Consider the following 21856-nt stretch of genomic DNA (forward strand, 5'->3'; position numbering starts at 1 on the left):
GGACCTTCCCTCGTGGCAGCGACTCCCTCTTGCCCCATTTGGAGAGAGGCATTTGGCGAGCACGGACGTCACTCTGGTTTGGTCGGGGCTGGCTCTCCGGGCAGCCGCCGCTCCTGGTGTGACCGAACGCAGGGCCGGGGCCTGGTAGGGACGGAGCGGCCCGGCTGGCGGGAGCCGCCCGTGCTGTGACTGAACGCGGGGTCAGTGCGGGACCTGGTAGGGACGGAGCGGCCTGGCTGGCAGGAGCCGCTCACGCTGTGACCGAACGCGGGGTCAGTGCGGGGCCTGGTAGGGACAGGGCAGCCCGGCTGGCGGGAGCCACTCGCGGTGTGACCGAGCGCAGGGCTGGGACCTGGTAGGGACGGAGCGGCCCGGCTGGCAGGAGCCGCCCGTGCTGTGACTGAACGTGGGGTCAGTGCGGGGCCTGGTAGGGACGGAGCGGCCCGGCTGGCAGGAGCCGCCCGTGCTGTGACTGAACGTGCACCCAGGGCCAGGGCTGAGGTGAGAGCAGCCTCTCTCGCGATGCCAGCAGCGCCTCTGCCCGCTGCGCCGCCCGCCCAAGCCTGCGGCACGCACCCGCGCACTTCCTCGGGCGCCAAGTGCCCCCTTCTCCTCTCGTGCCTGTTTGTGACCTTCTGGGGAGCCAACTGAGGTCCCGGGGACGGTGGCGGAGCGCACGCCTAAGCCTTGCTGCGGTAGAAGCTGCCGTGTGGCAGGTAACGCTGCAGGGAGCCGTTGGGGACCATGTCCTGTAGGAAGGGCTGGGAAGCGCTAGCGGGGCACTGTGGAAATTCCTCGTTAATCTGACTGCAGGTAAGGGCTGGGGGGAGAGGTCAAACCACGATTCTGTAACATTCGCTTTATCCAGAGCAAAGATTTATTCACTGAAAAGATTCCTACACATCCAGAACTTCAGTAGCGTAGAGTGCACTCCAAGTTTTCCTGTTTTTTTTTTGTGCCAGTTGCATAAACTAATACAGAAACCTTTGTTAATACTAACATTTTTTAATTTAATAGCAATTTTGGAAGACACTCAGTTGATAGAAAATATAAAAAAAATTTACTGTACAAAGTTTACATCACATTTGAAAAGAAAAATGTCCATGTTCACCATGTTACAGACTCCATTTACATTCACTACTGACGTGTGGCTATTGTAGCAGCATTGTACAGCCAGCTTCACATTGACAAGTCTAAAATGACAGAGGCTTTTACCATGCTATTTGCTCCTTCGCGTCTCTGCAAGAGGAGAGGTACAACTGACCACAAAACCATGCAGTGTAATGGCCCCACCTGCTTGCACAAAGTCCAGCTGCTCCGCTGGGTTCAGGCCATTTCCACGTGTCTTTTGTCAGAATAACCAAGCCCAGAGACAGCAGTCAGTCCTTGCTTTGAATTACTGGATCTGGCTTTGAATTACTGGTGCTGGCTCTGCTTTTTGGAGAGCAGTTTTGCAGGAGCTAACCACAGGAGCACGGGTTGAACCGGGCTCTCCCTCGCAGTTAAGGCAGGTTTTGACCCTTCCCGCAGGGCTCGAGGCGGCTCCTCTAGGGCCGACGGGCTGGGGAAAGCCTAAGGGTGTCTCTTGCTGCCTGCCGTTTCCCTGCTCACAGTGCTGTGGCTGCCGAGGGAACGCAACGCTCTGCGCTCGAGGCTGGCTGTGTGGGGAGCCCGCGTGGCACAAACGAGCCGCGAGGAGCGGGCCAAGGCTGCTGCCACCTCCAGTGCCCAAGGGAAACGGGTGCTTCAGAACTGGAGGCTGCAGAGCAACAAATTGCTTTCAGTAGCAGCCTTTTTTTTTGCTTTTTCTCCCCTCTAAAGCAAAATGCATAGTGAAGCCAGCAGAGGTTTCTGCCTACCGAGCTCGTGACGTAGCCAGTGCCAGGCAGCATCTCTCCCCACCTCAGGCCTGTGTTGTGCTCTCGCTATCTGAGCGGTGCTTGGGAGAAGACAAATCCTGCCTAAAACCCTGACACTTGTGTGAGAGCGAACAGCAGCAGGGACCCGCCGGAGGGGTTAAATGCCACTGTACAGAGGGTCTTACTTGCTTCATAGAACAAAGTGGTGGGAGAAGGAAGGTATCAAGAGTACTGCAATGCCACACTGGGCATTAACCCCAAACCAACTTGCTGTTTTATATCTGAGGTGCATTTAGATTCATCCCAGCACAGTCCTTGTAAAAGGAATGGCTGCTGGCTTGCGCGCACAGGAGCTAGGCTCTCTAGCCAGCCAAACTCACTCGGGGAACGTTTCTGTTCCGTCGCTTCTCCGTGCAAGCAGCGAGCTGGGTGCTGCTGCCCTGGAGAAGCAGAGCCCTGCGGAGCGCCCGCCCTGCCGCACAGCTGCTCTGGTGATCGAGGGAGCGCAGCAAACTACAGCAGGGCACCAAGGGAAGGGACCTCAGTGTGAGACGCGGCACCAGGGACCCGCTGCTGCCGGGACAGGGCTGGGAGCGGGAGGCAACAGGAGCCGTCCCCGCGCTGCTCGCAGGCCGCTGGGTTTGCGAGCGATCGACGCGTCTGGCACCCTCGCTGTGGCGATGAACGGGCCGCAGCCCCTTCAGCCGGTGCAGCAGACTCGGGTGTGTGGCGCTTGGCCTTCGAGCTGGCTGCTGAACAAGACCCAGGAGGTTACTCTGCTCGTTGCAAGGTTTTGTTGGGCAGCATCATCCTGCTGGGAATGCCACTGATCGGTGGGTGGGCTGTGATGCGCCCGGCGCATCAGGTGGGCTTTGGCACCTGGGCTCCGGCTTTCTCCCTATCCTGGCAGGGCACGGATGGGGCCTGGCCACGCGGGACGTGGCGGCGCTTCCTCCTCCTCGGCTCCAGCGAAGCCGACAGGAGCGGAGGGGCCTTCAGTTCAGCCGAAAGCTGAGAGGCGCCCGCGCCGGCTGCCTCCCTCTGGAGCCGGCAGGGGAGTTAAGGCAGTTCTCTGCTGAAAAGCTTTTTCCCACCCCTGTCTCCTTAAAGCTCAGTCATTACTGGAATACATGAGAACAAGCAGGCTGTGCTGTGATTTCTGTGCAGAGGAGGCCTGGGCTCTGTCCTGGCACTGACATCGAGCTCTGCGATAACCCGCCCTCGCGGCCGCGTTGCACCAGCGGAACCTCCCCGGCGCGGCGCGCAGCCCTGCGGCCCTCGCCGAGGGACTGCTCATGCCACAGGGGCAGCAGGGAACTAGAAAGAGGTCTCTTTACAGTGCTGGTTGAAGGGCTGCAGTTAAACTCGATTCGCCTTTTATTATGCTTAAAAAAATATAGTTCACATGAGTATAATGTAAACATTGTTTATGTAGCTGCTGGTGCTCGGGCAGAACTCGGACTTTGCGGACAACGGGGGACCGACCTGGAGGCCGAGGGGCCGGTGCCGTGGCGGCCCCGCTGCGGAGCGCGGCAGCGGCTCTGAAGGTTGCGGAGGCTTTGTGGAAGGAGCAGGCAGACCCGGCACCACCACACATTACACACCAGCTATAGCTTTTGGTTACTTGGTTCCAGGATTCCCAAGCCAAATCTTTCAAAACGCAGGACAACTTTGCTACTGTTAATGCTGAAAAGAGTGGGGAGGGAGAGGAGAAGGGGGGAAGAATTATTTTTAATTCCTTTTACAAAGCTAGAGTCCTATAAAAGGAAATAAAATGGGTTAGATTCTGATCTCACACAACTTCCCATCATCTGGCAAAGAGGTTTAAGTAATCACACAGCGAACAACAAACTTATTCATGCTAACCACATCACTGGAAAGGCAGCACGAAGCTGACTGCCTCAAAGGGGAGAGGTAAAGCCTGGAAAACCAGAGATCTTTTGATAAATGTCTGCAGGGCGTCAGTGCCTGACAGTTATTTTCAGTGGGCACTGGGTTCCCTTGAGGTAGAAGGGAAGGAAAAAAAGGACATATAGAATTTCTGTATGGGAAAGGAGCATTTGAATAAGATGCTTAAAAAAAAAAAAAACACTACTGCTTTTCAGACTGTAGCAAGTTCCTGGAGATGCCCCTTCTTCAACCAAGCAAACAGAGCAGAGCTGGAAAACGCTTTCACCTGCCCCTGCCTTTCTGCCCCCACGTGTCGCTGTCACCTGAGCAGCGCCCGAGGGACCGGGCAGGGCTCTGCCTCCCTGAGGGAGGGCAAAGCAGCCGCCCCCAGCACCCGGCTCTGCTCCCACGGCCTCCTTGGGCCGCAACCTTTCGCCCTGAAAGATGATTTCTTTTTTTTTTTTAAATCAGAAATCAGTAAAAAATGAAGAAAGACCTTTCCTAAAAAGGCACATATTTGCTGTGCTAGGTACAGTTTGCAAAGCCCCTAATGCTCAGTCAGGCATTTTGTTAACAGAAGATGCAAACAAAAGCATAAAATCATAAAACACGATAGTTGGGTTAGCAGGGAAGGGGGCAGAGGAGCAGGAAGGAGCTTTGGCCTCGCTCCCCCTCTCAGCCCGGCTCGGAGCCCCAGCACAGCCGCCTCCGACCGCGGCTCCCGGCGCTGCGGCCGTGCCAGGCTCCCCGCGCGCTGCCCTTCGCCCTCAGAGGGGAAACCTTCCCGCCTCAGTCCCAGCCCAGCCTAGCGCTAGGGATGCGGGAACGCCGCGGGAACGCCGGCCGCAGCTCCGCGGGGCTGGCGGGACGTACGGTCGTGGCGGCCCCGGGCGCAGCGCGAGGGACAGGGCAGCGCGCCGGGACGTGGAGCTGCTGGAAGGCTCCGGGAGGGAAAGCCGGCCGCCGTGTTAGACAGGAACTTCTCGCAGACAGTTGTTGTTATTCAAGCTAACAGCCCACACCAAGCAGAGAAAGGCAGAAAGGAGAGTTCGGATAAAGTGTTGATTATGTCCGTGGGTTAATTTGGTCTGGTTTTGGTGTTTTGTTTTAAATGGAAGGTGATTGTCCAAGTTGCCGATTAGGATACAACACATGGAAGCATGCAAGGTGGAGCCCGTTATTGCACCAGTAGCTACAACCTACGAAGAAACAGGGGAGGGAAGGGAAAAAGACACCGTGAGAATTAGTTACCAGTTATTAAAGCAAGCCTTTGAGAACTACGTATTATAAAGCTTACACCAAAATAAAGCACAGGGTTAGCGCAGTGTTTCTTAAAGGATTTCTCAGAGGGGATGTGGCTGTTCCTCTAGTTTTAGTCTAACGTGGCTGCAGAGAACCTCCCAGGTGTAACCTGCCCAAAACAGTTTGCAGCAGCTGAACGTAACGGAGCTGGCAGCCCCTTCCTTTCGCTGGGTGCCAATTCACTGTCGGTGTTGGTAATGAACACTGACACTTGAAATATTTCTCTGCTCAAAGCATGCAGGAAAGGGGAGTGTTAATGGATGCAGATTTACATGAACTGGCATTTCCTGGCAGGAGGAAGAGTGTCCGTCTACCTAGGGAAACTAATCAGGGTAACAGCTCCATTAGATGTAATTGCACAGATCCACAAGCTGTTCAAGAACAATTTCTTATGGGAACACTGCTGCGAATTAAGCACTTGGCAAATTTAGGCCTGGCATTCTCCCGCTGCTCCGCAGGGAAGCCCTTCCTCAAGCCAAGCCCAGCGCAGAGCGGAGGAAGGCGCGCGGGGCCGGGCTGCAGGGCGCGCGCGGGGAGCCCCGGCCCCGGCCAGGGCCACGGGCCCAGCTCGAGCCAGCGGCTCCCGCTGCGCGGGGACGGGAGGGCGCGCGGGTGTCGCTGCGCAGAACTGGGGTGCCAGTTCCTGCAGCAAGGAAAACATACTTCCAAAAGGCCTCTGTCACGTTGCACAAATGTTGCATTATGGCTTATGAAAACTTAAATACGAGTATGCTCCTCTGAGGGAGAGCAGACCAGATTTAAAAGAAAAAACGTCACAAGGGAGGCTGAGTGAGGGGCCTGGGTAATGGGGCCGGGAAGCGCACACCAATGCAGGAGCAGGGCTTATGGGGGTACGAGGGGCTGGGGACCAGCCAGGACCTGGTTTTGCTTTTCCAAAGCCGCCGGCCCCTTTCCGAGGCCAGGCTGCATCTCCCGCTCCCTGCGGCTCCTGCGGCCGCCAGCCTGTGCTGGATTCCTTTGGGGTTTATTTTAATTCTGGCAATTGAAGTCACGAGGGCAGACAGCAGAGCTGGAGCAACAAGGGTTCAGGGCCAGGGAGCCTCTCAACCATGAGCTGCAGCGCAGAGGCAGCAACCGAGGGGCAAGTGACCACGGCCACAGGCAAGAACACTTCACAGCTCCGCCACTGCGATGCAGCTCAGGGGATGGGGAATGCTGAATCCTTTGCTAACAGGAGTCAGGGATGTTAGAAACATTCCCATTCCATTTAAAAGTTTTTAGACATCGCCATGTATTCAGGATCCAGTACTAATGTTAGGGAAACTACACAACAGACAAAAGGTGAGATTTTCAACCAAAACTGCAAACAAACCACATCCGCTAAAGCACAAAATGCCATGACAGTTGCCATCCAAGTGAACAAAAGTACTTGGCTAGTTATGGTAAAATACTGCAGGAAGATGAAGTGTTACGGGATTAAGAGGGTAGGTTAAACATCAAAAAGGCAAGAAAAGAGAAAATAAGCATTAGAGGTTTGGTTGATGAAAATAAATGCTGAAAATACTACTTGGTGAATGTGCACTGGCTGCAAACATGTCTGGTTTCCCATAGCTCTTGTTTTTTAAGGAAAAAAGCACCAAGGTCACCAAAATGTAACAGTGTGCTTAAAGAAAATGTTACGGTGTCCCTGACCCTGGGCTGGCACCTCAAGGCAAAGCCCCGGGCAGGCCTGGCCGCCGCCGCGGGGCCGGGCTCCACCGCGGGGCCGGCACCGTGTCCGTTTGGTCTCTGCTTTGGCGCAGACGCGGCTGCTCGTGGGAGCTCGAGGGGGAACCACCTCTGCCCGGGAGGCCGACGGGCCGTCCACGAGCCGGGCGATGAGAGTTTAGGCCCCGTGACTTCGTGCAGTCTCAGCTCGAAGGCGTTTTACCCTCTGCTCTGATCTGCCATTGCTGATGTCACGGGATGCATCAGCCAGGTGATTTTGAGGGATTTTTCCCATTTTGACAGTTTACAAAACGCATGATCTTACGAAATCTGTCTTCCCCCATTGCAACAAAGGACGTGACTGTAGGAGCATAGCGAGCTGGCAGGATTTAAGCTGATGCTTCAGTATTTATCTTTATTTGGTCCAAATCTTGATGCGACTCCAGCTTACGTGCAGTGTACTGGCTGTCAATTTACTGTGTGTATCAAGCAATTGAGAGATTCTGGAGATAATTAGCACTTACTTTGCTTTTCTTCAAAGCCAATTATTCTGCGTCAGCAATAATGCTGCATTTATATTTATCTGCCTGCGTGAACTGGGCATTCTTCCATAAAAAGGAGGAGGGTTTTCTCTTGCCTACGTGCTCCTTGAAGGGGGCTGCAACCTTCAGGTTTGCTGTTACTGGGTAGCTCAGCCCCAAAGGCAGACGGTGACGTCCCGTCTGCCCCGACTCCTGGGGGGTCGGTGCTGGCCATTTCCAGGCCTCCTGGTAGATCCTCCCTTGCAAACCAAACAGGCAGCTGAGCAAATAAGTATTGGAAGGAGGGAATATTTTGCAATAGAAATTGAACTGTGTGAGTAGAAATTTATCTGTGTGAACTGAGTGCCTGTTCTATTGCACAATCCCCCAGTAACTCGAGAAGCAGAGCAGTGTGCTATTGCTCTCCTATCAGAGGACTGGCAGCTCCCAGGAAGGGAGGATAGAGGACAGAAATCTCACTGGCAAACTGAGCAGCAGAAGCTTTCCAAGCGCAGCGGGTACTCACTCTGCAGATTTCCAGAAGTGCCCTGGGTGGGAGAGCCGACGATTCAATTTTGGCAGTTTTTCCAGCATATCCATAAGGACAGTGAAGCTGGGTCTCTCACTAAGGTCAAACGACCAGCACGCTGACAGAATTTCCTGCAAAGGATATTTGTGACTCATTTCATGTCCCCAGTCAATTCACAGGTGAATCCCCAGCCCCTCCACACGTTAACCAGTCAGCTGAAGCTGCTGCTTGAGCACTCTGGCCTGTGGGAGCCCAGGCGGGATACAAACAGAACAGAAGTCTTGGACATTCGTACTGGGGGGTACCCTGGGTAGTGGTGGATGTCCAGCTATGTGTGATGGTTGTGGGCAGAGGCTGCTGCCTCATCGGGGAGCTGGTTCTGACAAGTTCCCTCTCCTGCTCCTTGGCTTGAGCCTTGCAGTGAGACAAACCTCTTTCAGCAGCTCCCTTTTGCCAGCATCCCTGGTAAACAGCTGTAAGGATTCCTGCAACGGAGGTACTTACATTGACTTCCTTCCCCAAACTAACTGTTGACAGGACTTGTTTCATTCCTTCACCACTCCCGATTTGCCAGATAAGAGCCTCTGCAGGCTGGTTTTTGAAGGGCCATTCTCTTGCTTGGAGCTCGTACCACACAGTCCTGAAACACCAACAGACACAGCAGGGCTTGGCCTGGCCTGGCGAGGACACCCCACACGGCGGCGGCGGCGGCGGCGGTGGCGGCTGCAGCGCAGGGGCTCCCAGGGGCCGCGCGCTGCGCAGCACACGGGCCATCCCGTCCCGTCCCGTCCCGTTCCGTCCCGTCCCGCCACGCCGCCGGCTCTGCTGCCCGAGGGGAGGAGGATCCCAGCTGCGATCCCAGCTCCGTGCGGAGCCGGGGGAAGCGCCCCGGGGCCTGCCCAGCGCAGGGCTCCAACACGTTAGCGAGTTACCCTGCTACTCCTGGCCGCTTCTTACCCAAACGCGTAGACATCGGCGGCTTTGGAGAAGGGCAGCTTGTCTTCGTCCTTCCCAGGGGCCATCTCACGAACGATTTCAGGGGCCAGGTAACATAACCAGTCATGAGGCAGCTTCAATTCGTTCTCTCTCCTGAGTTCAAGAAGGAGAAGTGGTTCTGAAAAATTACTTCCAATTCTGAGCAGTGCAGCGCGCATACGTGTGCCTCACCTGCTACCTTGACTTTATTTACTCAAATGTTCTGGCTGACATTTCTTTCCAAGTTTATTGCCCTATTAAAAAAAACGTGCATCTTGGCCTGTAACTTTCTAGTCCTGCGCTGCTGAAGTGTGAGCAGGACGAGAGAGGAAAGTGCAGATTCCCAAATGTGTGTATGTACAAAAGCAACAGACATGCTTGCTTGCAGCATGCAATGCATCTAAAGTCCCCTGTTCGCTCACTCTAGCAGTGGACCTGGGCCTGACATTTCCACTTACCTTCCTTCCTGAACCACTCCCGAAATTCCAAATAATCCGAAGTCAGTGATGACAACTTTCCCGTTGTCATAGAAAACATTCTTGGATTTCAGGTCCTTGTGTACAATCCCCTTTGCATGAAGATAGCCCATGCCCTGGAAGAAAGTTTATTACATTTAGAGGTACATTTTTATTCCGCCTGCTTCCAGGAGCTCTCCCTCTCTGCCTGCACACCAGTGAGCACTTGCACGCAGGGATGCGGCAGCTGCCTGAGTCACACGGGTGCAAGGGCGTCTGCAAGGAGGCAGGAAGCAGGTCTTAGTTCAGCGCTTCGCTTCTCGCTTGGTTTTCATCCTCTGCACAGCAGGGCAGCTGGGAGGCTGCCGGGGCCCTCCGGGCATTACATGCCTGGAGGCCTCCCTGTTCCCAGGAAGTCTGTACGCATGAGAACAAGGAATAACTGCCACAAGTTGTGCAGTAATGGACTAAATTCACAGGGTGTTTCTGCCAAGGAGGAAGCGGCAGCTTTGAAGATGCTGTTTTAGTTAAGCAATATTCAAATCAAGCACAGAAAGCACTGTGCAAACCATGGAGAGAAGGGTCTCTAATTCAGGCTGTGTTACCTTAGTGGCAGGTAGTTATACACAGCAGAAACCTCTGCAGCCTCCTGGCAGCACAGCACACTCCTACCTTAATGATCTCCTGGGCTATCTGCCGGGTTTTGTTAATATCCAGGGATATCTTGGGGTCCCTCACAAATGAGTGCAGGGTCCTTCCTTTGCAGAAGCTACAGCAAAGAGAAAGAAGATTCTTGAAAAACATTTCCAAAACACTGGAGGGAAAAAAAAACAAAGAACCAAAAATTTAACACTGAATATTCAGTTGGGTTTCTTGTCCCAGTGACGAAATCCCAGCCCTCTTCCCTGCTGAGGCCCTTCTGAAGAATGTTAAGGACCCAACTGGTGTACGGCTCTGTGTGTGTACAGGACGCTCGTCAGAAAGGAGTCTTCAAGGATACAGAGGGTTTCTTTGGACCCCACTTCTCAGGACCCCAGTCTGAGCCTCACCCGCACGGAGCAGGAGCAGGAGCCCTGCGAGCGCGCGGAGCTCGAGCTCCGCATGGCTGGGGCCACTGCCCGGCGTCCCCAGGCCGCTCGGGGACGCTCTGCGGGAAACGTCCCTGATTCACCCCCCAACACCCCCCTCGTCGAACCTGCGAAATGGGGAGAGGGCAGAAGCTCAAGAGCTGCTAGCACCACATCTCTTGTCATCTCCCTGAGCGGGCAGGGCTCCGAACGGAGGCATGCAGCACCTACAAACCCTTGAATCTATCCTTTCTCCACCCTTTTTGGTCAGGGAAACATGTTTTGAAAGGGTTCATTGGCAAGCCTGTCCTTCCCGTGCTCTACAGCGGGAGCCTTTGAGCCCGGACTGCGTTCACGTCTGCCACCTCCTGACTGCAGCAAGAGGTTTAGATACAGTAATAGCGAGAAGAAATGATGTCCTCACCTGGTAATGATTGCTAAATGAGGAGGGTTCATGCACGCTCCCATGAAAAGTACCACGTTCTCGTGTCGGGTCTGCCTATAGTTCATCACCTCCTTTTTAAAGAGCTTGAGATGGTCCTGGTTGTTTCCATCTATCTCCAGCAGCCTGATAGCCACTTCTCCGTGCCACTTGCCCTTGTAAACCTTCCCCCAGCGTCCCTGACCGATCGGGTCCCCCAGCTCAACCTGTTCGAAGGGAATGTCCCACTCTTGCAGGTAGACGCTGGTCTGGCTGGGTTTGCGATAGATCATCCCTTGCAAGTGTGGCCGTCTGTTTGGCAAGTCTTCCACCTCATCCTCATCATCTTCAGGTTCTGATTTATTTGTCTCTGCTTCTTCCACCTGTTCAGAAGTAATAGGAGGGAAAAATACATCGGAGTGCTGTCTGAGGGGCAGGATCAGCCCAGCACACAATGCCAAGACTGTTTTGAGAGAGGGATTTTAATGAGTTGGCTGTAGACATGTCTGTGTGGCAATGCTATTGATCACTTCAAAAGGAAGAGTCAAGAGCCTCTACATTCTTCAACTAACCCCAAACTTTTCTTAGGATTATTACCCTTCTTCCTTTGGACTTGATTCAAAATTCAGTAATTTCTGCTGAAAACATGGATCCATCTTTCTTGGTCCACCCATCCTAACAAACCCCGTTCCGTGTTCGATTCCAGCAGTGCCTAACACTTGTCCGACTGCAGCGTGGACAGTCTTGTGGAAAGCTACAACCAGCTTTCCTTATTTATAAGCCCTTTCAGCACCTGCAGGCTAGGAACTACCGTGAGCGTGACCACTGACAGCCCCTGCACACACACAACTTGCAGAGCTGAAGCCTGCCAAATAACTGCAATAACAGACCTAGAGCTCTTGTAAGGTTTCAAATGGCTGTACCAAACTGTGTGAGCTAAAAGTTTAAAAAATATCATGCAGGCACAATGAGAAAAAAGGTGATTATTAAAATTCCTTCCTTGTTTCAGCCTCTTTTCATCTATCCCGAGCATTCAGCTGATCCCTGCAGCGCTGACAGGGCACAGTCTGCCCTGGCAGGGAGCCCCAGCTCTGGGAATCCACAGAGAATTTCACGGCCACAGCTTTCTTACTGAGCTTGTAGCACAGCAGTTGTGGTTGCACGAAAGGGCAGAGCAGAAAACCTACCTCTGCTTCACCAGGAGCTCCATCCGTGCCCGGCGCATCGGCAGCACTAGCACGGGAAGGAAGACAGGGTTACAGTAAGAGCAATACCCGCGAATCCACCCGAGCTGCTGCACGTCCCCGCAGCAGACCGCGAGGGAGCAGAGAGCAACACAGTAAATTGGAGAAAAATACGAGTGCTGTGCCTCACGGAAGGGTTTCTCAGCCTGCTTTGCAAAATGAAGGACAAAGACCTGACATGGAGACAAGGAGGGCAGTGGGGCTACAGCACCACCAGCAACGCTCTGCAGTACCTACAGCGGGCTCAGTAATTCTGAGCGCTAGCGAAGGAGACTTGAAAACTTCTGCATGTCCTGCAATTCAGAATGTTTTAGGTGTCTGCTTCCAGCTGAGTATCCAGAGCTCTTTAAACTGTAAAAACCTGTAACTTCTATTTCACTGCATGCTTCTGAGCTGGGGAACTCGCACACAAGCAGAACCACATATTAAAGGCATCAATTTCTTGTTCCCTCATTTGGAGGAAATATCACACTCAGATTTATAAAACTTCCAAGAGCAGTATCATCCCTGCTGACTAACATAAACCCTTGAGTGTTCAGAGGGGAAGTTCAGCAGGTTACGTGGGGTTTGACCAAAACATACTGCTTCCATGCAGTGATCTGAAGATTGTCAGCAAAATAAAAGAATTAATAATACTTACTTAGTGTTTTCAGATATTTCTGGATGCTGTGCTACTTGTGCAGGACTGGGAATTTCTGAGAAAATAAAAGCATTTGTGATATATATTTTATACCCCCTTATAGGTCTGAAGTTGTAACACTCGTAATAATGATTATTTGCTTATTATGCAGGAATTACGAAGTAAACTGAACTGCAGACTATAGGATTTTATATCTTTATTTATTTAAAACTGTGCTTATCTTCCACAGTACCTACATGTCTGTGTACTGACCAAGCCCAATCCTCTTCCCATTCACTGCCTTATCTGTAACATCTTGCAGGATCACTCCTTGTCTGTATTCTGCTCACACTCCTTGGAATTGCCTCAGCCAACCAGGAATATTCAAATCCTCAGAGAACGGGGACAGCATTTGTGCTGCAGTCGCGCATCTGCTGTGACCGTATCCCCGCGCATGGGAAGTTCTGACACTTCGAAGGAAGCTCACACTTGACTGCTGTTTTTTTGGTAGTTCACACTGAAAAGCATGAAGGCTGCCACTTTAAACACATTTTCATATGGCTTCTACCTGTCTAAATGAATAGAGTTGCATCATTCTTAAATCCCATAGGCAAGAATTTCAGTTTATGTAGGTTAGCTCAGTATTCCTGAAATGAAAGAGTGGTTGTTTGTACTAGATAAATAACATATGCCTGTAGAGGCAGGAAGGTTTGCTTTTGAAAGGAAGAACACGATTGTGTGCAGAATCCCCCAGCAGAAATCTGATATTATACTGCTGAGTATTAGCAGTTTTATCCTAGTACATAAATCACACTATATTAGGAGAAGGAGGTCTGAATTGTGTGATTTCTGTGCTGAGATGAGAGGAGGCTTTGCTTTAGTGCCATTTTTGCTTGAAAAGCAGAATCATCATTCTCAGGCAGCACGCGCTGGTTTAGAAAGAAGGGCAGCAAACAAGCACAAGTTCACAGGTTACAAACAGGCAGCACAAGCTGTTAGTAGAATCAACTCACCTGGGAAGATAAATTGTTGTCTATGCTGAATGTAGTAGGCAGCTTGTCCAGAAAGGGAAAAAAAAAAAAAAAAAAGGAGAGGGGAAGGGGGCAAGACAGGAAAAAAATCCAGTGAAAAAAAACAAGTTAGAGGATCATGAGCAAGTGCCCACACGCATTCAATGAATTAGTCCCAACTCTCTGTTGGGAAATAGGTTAGTAGATTATCAACTTGCTTGAGGGGGTGAATTTCAGCACATGCATTTTTGGACGGCCAAGATGATACCCAGCCCTCCAATGGAAGCTGTATGACCAACAGACAGACAACCTGGCAGAAAAGCAGCGCACGGGGCCTCCAAGGGAAAGAGAGCCCCAGGTGCTGGCGGCAGAGCCCGGGGAAGGCCCTTCTGGGCTTCAGTGCTCGCCCCTGCCTTCGCTTGCAGCTTTCCAGAAATGCCCCAAGGAGCTGAAGCTCATGAGCCTCTGCAAGCCCTTTCCATTAAGCTGTGACATCCAGGGGTTTCAGTAGAATTCTTATCCTAAACTCAGGCACTGATTCTGCTCCGTTTGAGCGCACTGAAGTAGTGACTTTCACTCACAGACCAAAGGCTTGGTGCAAAACACAGCTGTGTGACAGGCTGGATGCGGGAGCTCTGGGGCAGCATGGGGCTTAATTTCCAGGTAGAATGAATTAAATGTATTCTTGCTGTGTAAGTCTTGGCCCTTGTCAGGCATATTTGCCTCCAAGAACCTTGGTGAGGACTGCACATTTACATCCTTTATCTATAAACTATGCAGGGTAAATTCTTTACCACCATAGCTGTATGACAAATGTTTGAAAATGAGCGTTAGTTGTTGGTTATCTCTGGAAGGAACTGGTGAGTCTTCCAGCTCTCCTTTTCACGTTTTGCTCTAGCAGTCAGTTTGTTCATGATTCAACACCACTGGCAGCCAAACATGGCAAGCAGCATGCACTTTGCAATACAAGGAGAAAATGGAGGAGCATATCATTAAAAAGGAGAAAACTGAAAGATCAGGTCATGTAAGAAAGGTGCCGGCACTCCTCACTAAGTGGTTTTCTGAAAAAAGTACCTTTTATTGTTGATACCAGTTTAAAATTTGTAAGAACAGACTCTTTTGTCAGCTAACTGATTCACCTTCATACCTAGCATAAGATGCAGCCATGTTTTCAGAAACCTACGGCTACCCAGGAAGTCTGGATCGGCCTCCTCTTGCACAGAGGCCTCTGACGTGGGCAGCTCTCCTGAGAAAGCAGCTTTACCTGGGAAGTTAAAGCGTCCGTCCCGCTGGCCCATAGGAGAGGGGTTCGGGGGAGGCGTTGCACTGGGAGGGTTGGAAGACTGAAAAGGTGCTGGGGAAGACGGCGTGGAGGAGGTCGTGGAAGAGGGGTTACTGCTGGAGTCCAGGTGGTTTATTGCTGGGGGGTGCTCCTGCAAGGCAAAGTCACGGTGAGAAAAGCTCTCCTCGGCATTAATTGAGCACAGAGAAGTGAGCTGGTTCTAGCCTGCTGGAGCTTATGTTTTCTAGGGGCGCAGGGGCTGGGACTGTGCACGAGCTATTTCCACGGAGAACAGTCTCTGCAAAGCGGAGGCTCCCGCAGCAGCAGGTTGGAATCGGAGTGACTCCTGCTGCAGGCAGCACGGTGCTGCTGGCCCCCTCCCCACGGGCACTCCTTAGGCACGCGCACACACGAGTCGCTCCCGCCACCACGTACCTTTTTAGTTAGTGCTTTGGGAAGAGTTCCAAACTGCGGCTCCGTCGGCCTGTCTACTGGGTTGTTGATATCTGAAGGGACAGACTCTGTCCTCCTGATTTTTGTTACTGAAAAACAGGTTAGGGAAGAGGCGGAGGGAAAAAGCTTTAATCAGCCTTCTAGTCTTGTGGTACCATCAATTATGATGAAGTATTAAGACTTTGTAGAAAACTTACTGGGAAGGAAGGATATTCTACACGCAGGTGCCTCTTTAGTGCACTTGTTATGGCATTTTAACCTGAAAGAGAACGATGGCATGTGAAGAGGCCCGTGTTCAGTGCCCAGAGGAGGCGGCCGCCGAGCTCAGAGCGCGCGGGAAAGCGCCGGCCCCTCACGACTGCTACGTGCGTCACTGGGCTTATTCGAGACAGACACGTAGCCCAGACTCTCATTTACTTGTACTAGTTTCCTTCATTGATTCCTATCGCGGAACAGAAGACTGTCAAAAATCTTAGCGCTATGGACAGTCATGTCAGAGTCAAAAACCGGGCTCCTCACCCCTGTGGGATCCAGCTCCCACCAGGAGCTGCCCGTGATCAGGCAGGAAGCCGGTGGTAGGGGACCAAATCGGTCCCTCCGTGTCAGGCTCCAGCTCCTGAACACAGGTCATGCCAACACACCCCACTGCCAGCTCAGGAGCTGCCTGAGATGATTGTGCATGCCACTGCTAAGAGTGCATCGCACCAAGAAACGTATTTGGTACTGGCGAACTTTAATGAATCAAAACGTAAGGTGCTTTTCTAGAAGATCATCTGTGTGCTCACCTGCAGTACTTACACTTCACCCCGAACATCATGCTTTTCTGACAGACTTGGCAAATCTGAGATAACCAAGACTTTGTAGAGAACCTAAGCAGAAGAAGGGGAAAATGATGTCAGCCAGTGTCGACAGAAAACACGCAGTTGTGGGTAGCCACAGACAGGCTGTAGCCCGAGCTCTTCCACGAGGGATGAGAGGGCTTCTCAGCGCTCCCACAAGAGCCCCCGGCTCCTCTGTGCCGCTCACCTGTGCGTCACGGCGAGGCCAAAGTCTCTTCGTACCATCTGGGGGGATCCTTGCGAGAGCTCTGGTGGGGAACAGAAGGGTGTTCAGGGAAGCACCAGTCACGAGGGGGCTGCCAGGCTAGACAGACCCCAAACCATCGCTGTTACAGGGAAGGACCAGCAGCTACGACACTGCCAGCAGCACGGCTGGGACTGGCCTTCTGCTGTAAAGCTACCAGATACTGCTCTTCAATTTGTTTTATCATAGAAACCAGGTAAAGTAAGATTTGGTGCTGGAAATCATCAAATGAAATCAGGAAATCATCAAATGTGATCAGATGCCCATTTAAGAGAGTAGATTTTATAAGCTGGAAGTCAGACACTTACTTTCTTCAAGGTGGTTTACCAGCAATACTGTCTCTTAGTTTTCAGGCAAGGTCAACAGATTTCAAGGTGTTTTTTTTTTTTTTTTTAATGATGAGAACTGTATTATCTCTGTTTTATAAATGGAGTCGATGTGACCCAGAAGAATACAGAGATTTGCCTGTGACCATCTACAAGCCAATGAACACAGAAAAGGAGCTACAGACTGCAGAACGCATCCAGTGCTCCAGCAGTGACGGCGCCAGCCCTCCTACCACACCTCAGCACAGGATTCTGCTGAATTTCTGCACTACATCTAGTGCTCCAAGGCCTGTGTGGAGAGGACCCACGCGGCCAGGCCGGGGCAGGGTCACTGCTTGCAGACAACCTGTGCCTCCCTCTGACCGTAGATGGCACCACATCCTTTTTCATCACTATTCCAGCGAACTTTTTAAGGCATCTGCGGTTTTAAGCATTCGTAATAACTAGTTGTTTTTTGAAGGAATATATTTGCACAAAACTGATCTAGTTTGGCCATCCAAACCTACAACGAATTAGTCATATTAACATTATCTAAGATTGCTAAACACTTACTTGAAGAATCCTAATGAACTTAAGAGAAAAAGCAAAATTGAATGAGACTTCATTTCCATTTAAATTCCTTATGCCATCTTTGTTTATTACATATATTCTATCACTCTCCATAGAGAAATGCTCAGGTTTCTCCTTACATTTTCATTTCACTCTTTTTTTTTTGGTCTTTATACTTCTCATTTTTGTAAGTAATTTTTTGCTCCAAAGGGCATTAAATACCCATGTAGTTAATATCCTTACAGATTTTTGTACTTAAGAGGAAGGTGAGTAGTTTTGAGTTATCCCACAGCTCCTTATGTTAGCTTCAGGGTTAACACATTTTGTCTCTATCAGGATGCCCACAATCACATCAGGAGAGCCAAACTATTAATACCGGTATATTGCCTGGATAAAAGCACAAGTCCTAGTCCTGCCAGTCTTTCAGTGTATGAACAGTCCTATTCAAGCACATGCTGAGCTGTTTCTGCAAAGGCTGCATGCAGCCATCCAGCTTCATTAAGCAAAGAAACTTAGCACTGGATCCCCACAGAAATGGAGTCACGGCACATCTAGTACCAAGAGACAAACACTGTCTGACCTCACAGACCATCAACTGCAAACAAAGCTAAAACCTTGCTCTTGTCCTTAAAATATCTGCATTCCTTTTTTTGCTTCATTCATATGAAGAACTACAAGGTACAAAGAAGGGCCCTGTAAGGATCCTGCAGCTCTCCCACAGGCCACGCTGGGCTACGAGGCCCTGTTGAGCAGCTCCTGAAGTTGCTGAGATGCTGCAGGTAACTGGACGGGGTCCTCCCTCGGGCCGTGAAACCAAGACAGACTGTAAAAATCTCTTACCGAACCTAGAGGACAACAGAAAAAAACAATCAATTAGACATTCCCATTCGTGTGGCGGGATGAACTCATGCCACGAACGCAGCAGCTCCACCCCAGCCCCAGGCCCAACGCACAAGAACTGCGGCTTGCGGACAGCAAGCGTTAACGGAGCCGGGACCCCAGGCGGCCGGAGGGCTCCTCGGCAGCGCCCGCATCAGGGACGTTGGCACCATCATCAATGAGGGCTACTTTAAAGCTCACACTAGCAGCTGAAATCCTAGAACATGGTGTTGACAGAGGTTCTCAGACTACAGCAAAACCAGGCTCAGGCAGCCAGACAGTCACTCTTTTACACAGCATCAGAACTGGGGTCGTGAGCAGAGCCAAGCAGCACCCACAAGGAAGGAGAAATGTCAGGCTTACTTTATTGGAGGAATTTCATCTATCCTGTTGCCCAGCTGTGATTCATGGGACTTGCTCCTTGTGAGGGTTGGAAAATTAGGTAGCAGCTGAAACACCTTCCGGCAAGGGGGTGGAGGAGTCCGTGGTGGCTTCAACTTGTGCCGTCTCTTGGCTTGAGGAGTGGTTGGTGGAGTGATGGTGATGCTGTGAGGAGTCCTTGGGGTTAACCTGCCGCTGTGCGCGGGGAAGGCAAAGGGGTCCAGGAGGTTATCTGCATAGATAGAGGGTCCGTGACTCGAAGCAACAGAGTCCGAGGATGGGATTGTGGACACGGAGGCAGAACGGGCCTGGCTGCTGCCCCTGGCCGGGTGCAGGGCAGGGCTGGCGGTCCCCGGGGGCGCGGAGGAGCCGGGCGGCTCCGGCGGCGGCGTGGAGCTGCTCTCCCGATGGCTCTCGGGAAGATGCACCAGCAGGTCGTCCCTCAGCTCCCCACCTGGCCACCAAAGAGCAGGGTTAGTCACAGAGGCGCGCGAGGCAGCGTGGGGCTGCCTTTGTGGTCCTGCACTCCACGATGGTGCGAGTGCCACCGGAGCGGGGCCACCGAGCAACGTGGAGTACAGCTGGGTGCCCGGAACAGGCGCCTCCGGCCCGCGGCAAGCCTGGGCTTAGACAAATCAGTGCATCCAACCTGCTACTCTGCCTATCTCTAGGCCGGTCCCTTCTGAGCAGGGGAAACGTATTCTGTTAGCCAGCTGGATTCCTAAATACCACCGTATGGAGCCGAGAAGGCGGCCAGGGCGCGGGGAAGGGAACTGCGGTTCCCAGGCACCGCTTGGGGCACGCTGCCGCGCTGCTAGACCCTGCCGGCACCGGGCACGGCGGTGCCCAGCATGGACTGTGCCGGCCACCCCTCCCCGGGCACAAAGGAGCCAAATGGTCACACTGGGGCCCGCAGAGCCCAGCACGGCCCTCAGCGCCGCGCGCCGCCCGTCCCACGGCACCGCAGCTGGCACCACCTCTGCGCGAAAGGGAAAACCCAGCGCTGGTGCCTGCGGGCAGCGGAGCAGGAAGGCAGTTACTGCGGTGAGCGCAGAGGTGCAGCTCGGCACGGAAACTGCTTGGCTTCATTTAAGCATGTCCTTAATCACTTAAAAAAATCAAGATGGAAAGTCAAGGCTTCAGGTCCTGAAGTCATATTGACAGTCAGTGGTTGAACATTTACCTAGTTTTAAAATAGTCATACCTCTCCAAACATTTTTAAAGGAAGGGAGACAAACAATAATATATTTACTTAAAGGTGAGTTAATTTTGTTGCAATAAGTGTATGCCTTGCCCCTGGACAGCGGCTGCATTTGCCACAGTACACCAGGAAAATATCTGATGGCCCAAAACAGAAAGATTACAAAAAGGAAATAAGAAATTGAACTGTTTTGCTGGCTTTTCCATTAACTGGTCTTCATGATTTGTGGGTGGTATGAACTGCCATAATACCAACAGAAAACATCACCTTCCAGTGACAGATTGATGGCCTCTACAAAGAGAGGTGCGACGCACAGTGCGCAGCGAGAAACACCCTCACCCGGGCAGAACCTACACGTGCTTGGAAACAGCCTGGGGAGGAGCGGGGGGATGAAGGTGAAACAGCATTCTGAGAACCTGCAGTTTGTCATCTGAAATACTTCTGCTGAGCAGGCCCATTTCATACAACCCTCTCCTTTCTGCAGCTTCAGGTTAATTGGGGTTCTCTCCAGCTCTTACATTTGCTGTTGGGGTTTGGCTAACGATTCTCTTGATTCCAGCAGCTGGTAGGAAAAATGGCAAGAGGTTTGAAAGAGGAGCGAAGCCACGGGCACGGACAAGCCTTTGGCACTGCCAGAGGTCTCTGCAGCTTGTCTCATATGAAAGGGAACAGGATGGGGTTCGAGTTACTGAGAACTGAATCTCACAGAACAAGGCAGCTGGTACCTGATTCCGTCACCTTCCTCAGGCAGCTGAGGGCCCCGTTGAGCCTGGAGCACTCCTCATCCCTGGCACCACATCTCTTCATGGTTTCCTTCACCTTTGACTCATTCATTTCTAGTAAGGCATCTAAGGTTAGCTCCTCTGGAATTCTCTGCAGAAAAACAAAAGATACATACCTTTATATACGTACAGATACACACATATATACACACACACACGCGTGTACAGACGGCCACTGGCCGTCGTGCTGCGCTGCAGGCAGCGCCGCGGCCTCGCTGCCTGCTCGGGGCCAGCGGGGCAGCCGTGACGGTGGCCGTGGCCGTGCGGCGGCACCGGCCCGCGCCACGAGAGCCCGCGGGGCGGAAAGCTCCACGTGCCGCGTTCGCAGAGAAGCTGCCACTGCGGGCCTGACTTCTCCATTAAAAATAACAATCACAAAACAGAGTGGTAAGAAAAGGGGAAAGTAAATAAAGATTTAGCTTTTCAGTAGAGAAAAAGTAACAGTGAGGAAAATGGCTTCTTTCATTAAAAAAAAAAATAATGTTTTGACAAAGAGGTTCCTCCTCAAGCAGTTTTCCTCCACTAGAGAACCTGCCTTACTCGTATCTTGTTGGAGACATTTGTGCAGGACTCGTGTGCTGCTTCACGCGCCGAAGCCCCAGACCGGCGGGTTTAAACCACGCAGGCACAAAGGACGCAAGAGATTAAACAGCGAGCAATGACCTGGTATTTCCAGACACAGAGCGGAGCTGTGCTGCCTCCCTCCTCCCCCGTTCATGTGTTTCCAGTGCAATCCACAGCGATTGTGCTGATAAACAAACCCAGGATACATAGCCCAGATACCCAGGAATTTCCCTTAAAGTTCTGCCTAAACAAACCTCCCTGCTGCCTGCTCTTACAATGAGATCACAAATTTCACAACATTTGGCCTCTTTCCTACAGTTCCGACTCCCGTGATCATGTGAAGTAATAGAGGTTTCCAGGCTTTTATTTAAAGGGGAAACTCAAAAGCATGTCTCACTGACAGTAAAAAGCTTGAAATCCCACAGATACCTAGAGCTCCCTTCAAGCCCTACAGGCTGTAAATCAGCTTTGCACGAGTGCTGCTGCGTGTCCTTTAAAAGCACAACTTGGTTAATGCAAAGCTGTGCCTCTGGGACCTGACTCAGGGCTTTTAATTTCAGCTATGACAGCGCTGCAAACAGAGCCGACCTCTGGAGCTCTGCACGAGGCAACCCCGAGTAACCACAAACCTCCCGTTCTAGGGGACTGCTGTCACGGAGCAAAGGAAACGAGAAAGCAGGAAAGGCCAGGAGCAAAGTCTAAGAAACGCACCCGTGTCTTCAGTCATGAGTCAGGATGAGACACAACGCAGCCGGCTCGGGAGCACACAGCAGCTCCGCTCACAGGTGCGGTACCT

At 52.0% G+C, this 21856-nt stretch overlaps 1 protein-coding gene across 1 annotated transcript in view; it reads right to left on the bottom strand.

Annotated features, from left to right (window-relative positions):
• Nucleotides 1-3466: 3466 nt before the first annotated feature.
• The window catches only part of KSR1 (kinase suppressor of ras 1), a 47582-nt gene continuing 29192 nt past the window's right edge, over nt 3467-21856 (bottom strand). The window contains exons 3-20 of the mRNA XM_088535596.1: nt 20440-20587; nt 18496-18967; nt 18094-18098; nt 16322-16382; nt 16081-16164; nt 15493-15554; nt 15278-15384; nt 14825-14993; nt 13564-13605; nt 12572-12626; nt 11875-11920; nt 10691-11070; nt 9872-9968; nt 9203-9336; nt 8727-8858; nt 8274-8409; nt 7767-7900; nt 3467-3545 (exon numbers count right to left, since the gene is read on the bottom strand). Coding sequence (XP_088391722.1) covers nt 3467-3545; nt 7767-7900; nt 8274-8409; nt 8727-8858; nt 9203-9336; nt 9872-9968; nt 10691-11070; nt 11875-11920; nt 12572-12626; nt 13564-13605; nt 14825-14993; nt 15278-15384; nt 15493-15554; nt 16081-16164; nt 16322-16382; nt 18094-18098; nt 18496-18967; nt 20440-20587 — 2343 coding nt within the window. The remainder of the gene's footprint in view (nt 3546-7766; nt 7901-8273; nt 8410-8726; nt 8859-9202; nt 9337-9871; nt 9969-10690; nt 11071-11874; nt 11921-12571; nt 12627-13563; nt 13606-14824; nt 14994-15277; nt 15385-15492; nt 15555-16080; nt 16165-16321; nt 16383-18093; nt 18099-18495; nt 18968-20439; nt 20588-21856) is intronic.

This window comes from Tinamus guttatus, unplaced genomic scaffold (assembly GCF_059628265.1).
Source record: "Tinamus guttatus ecotype Peru unplaced genomic scaffold, ASM5962826v1 Tinamus_guttatus_pri_ptg000043l, whole genome shotgun sequence".
In the NCBI taxonomy this organism is placed as follows: domain Eukaryota; kingdom Metazoa; phylum Chordata; class Aves; order Tinamiformes; family Tinamidae; genus Tinamus; species Tinamus guttatus.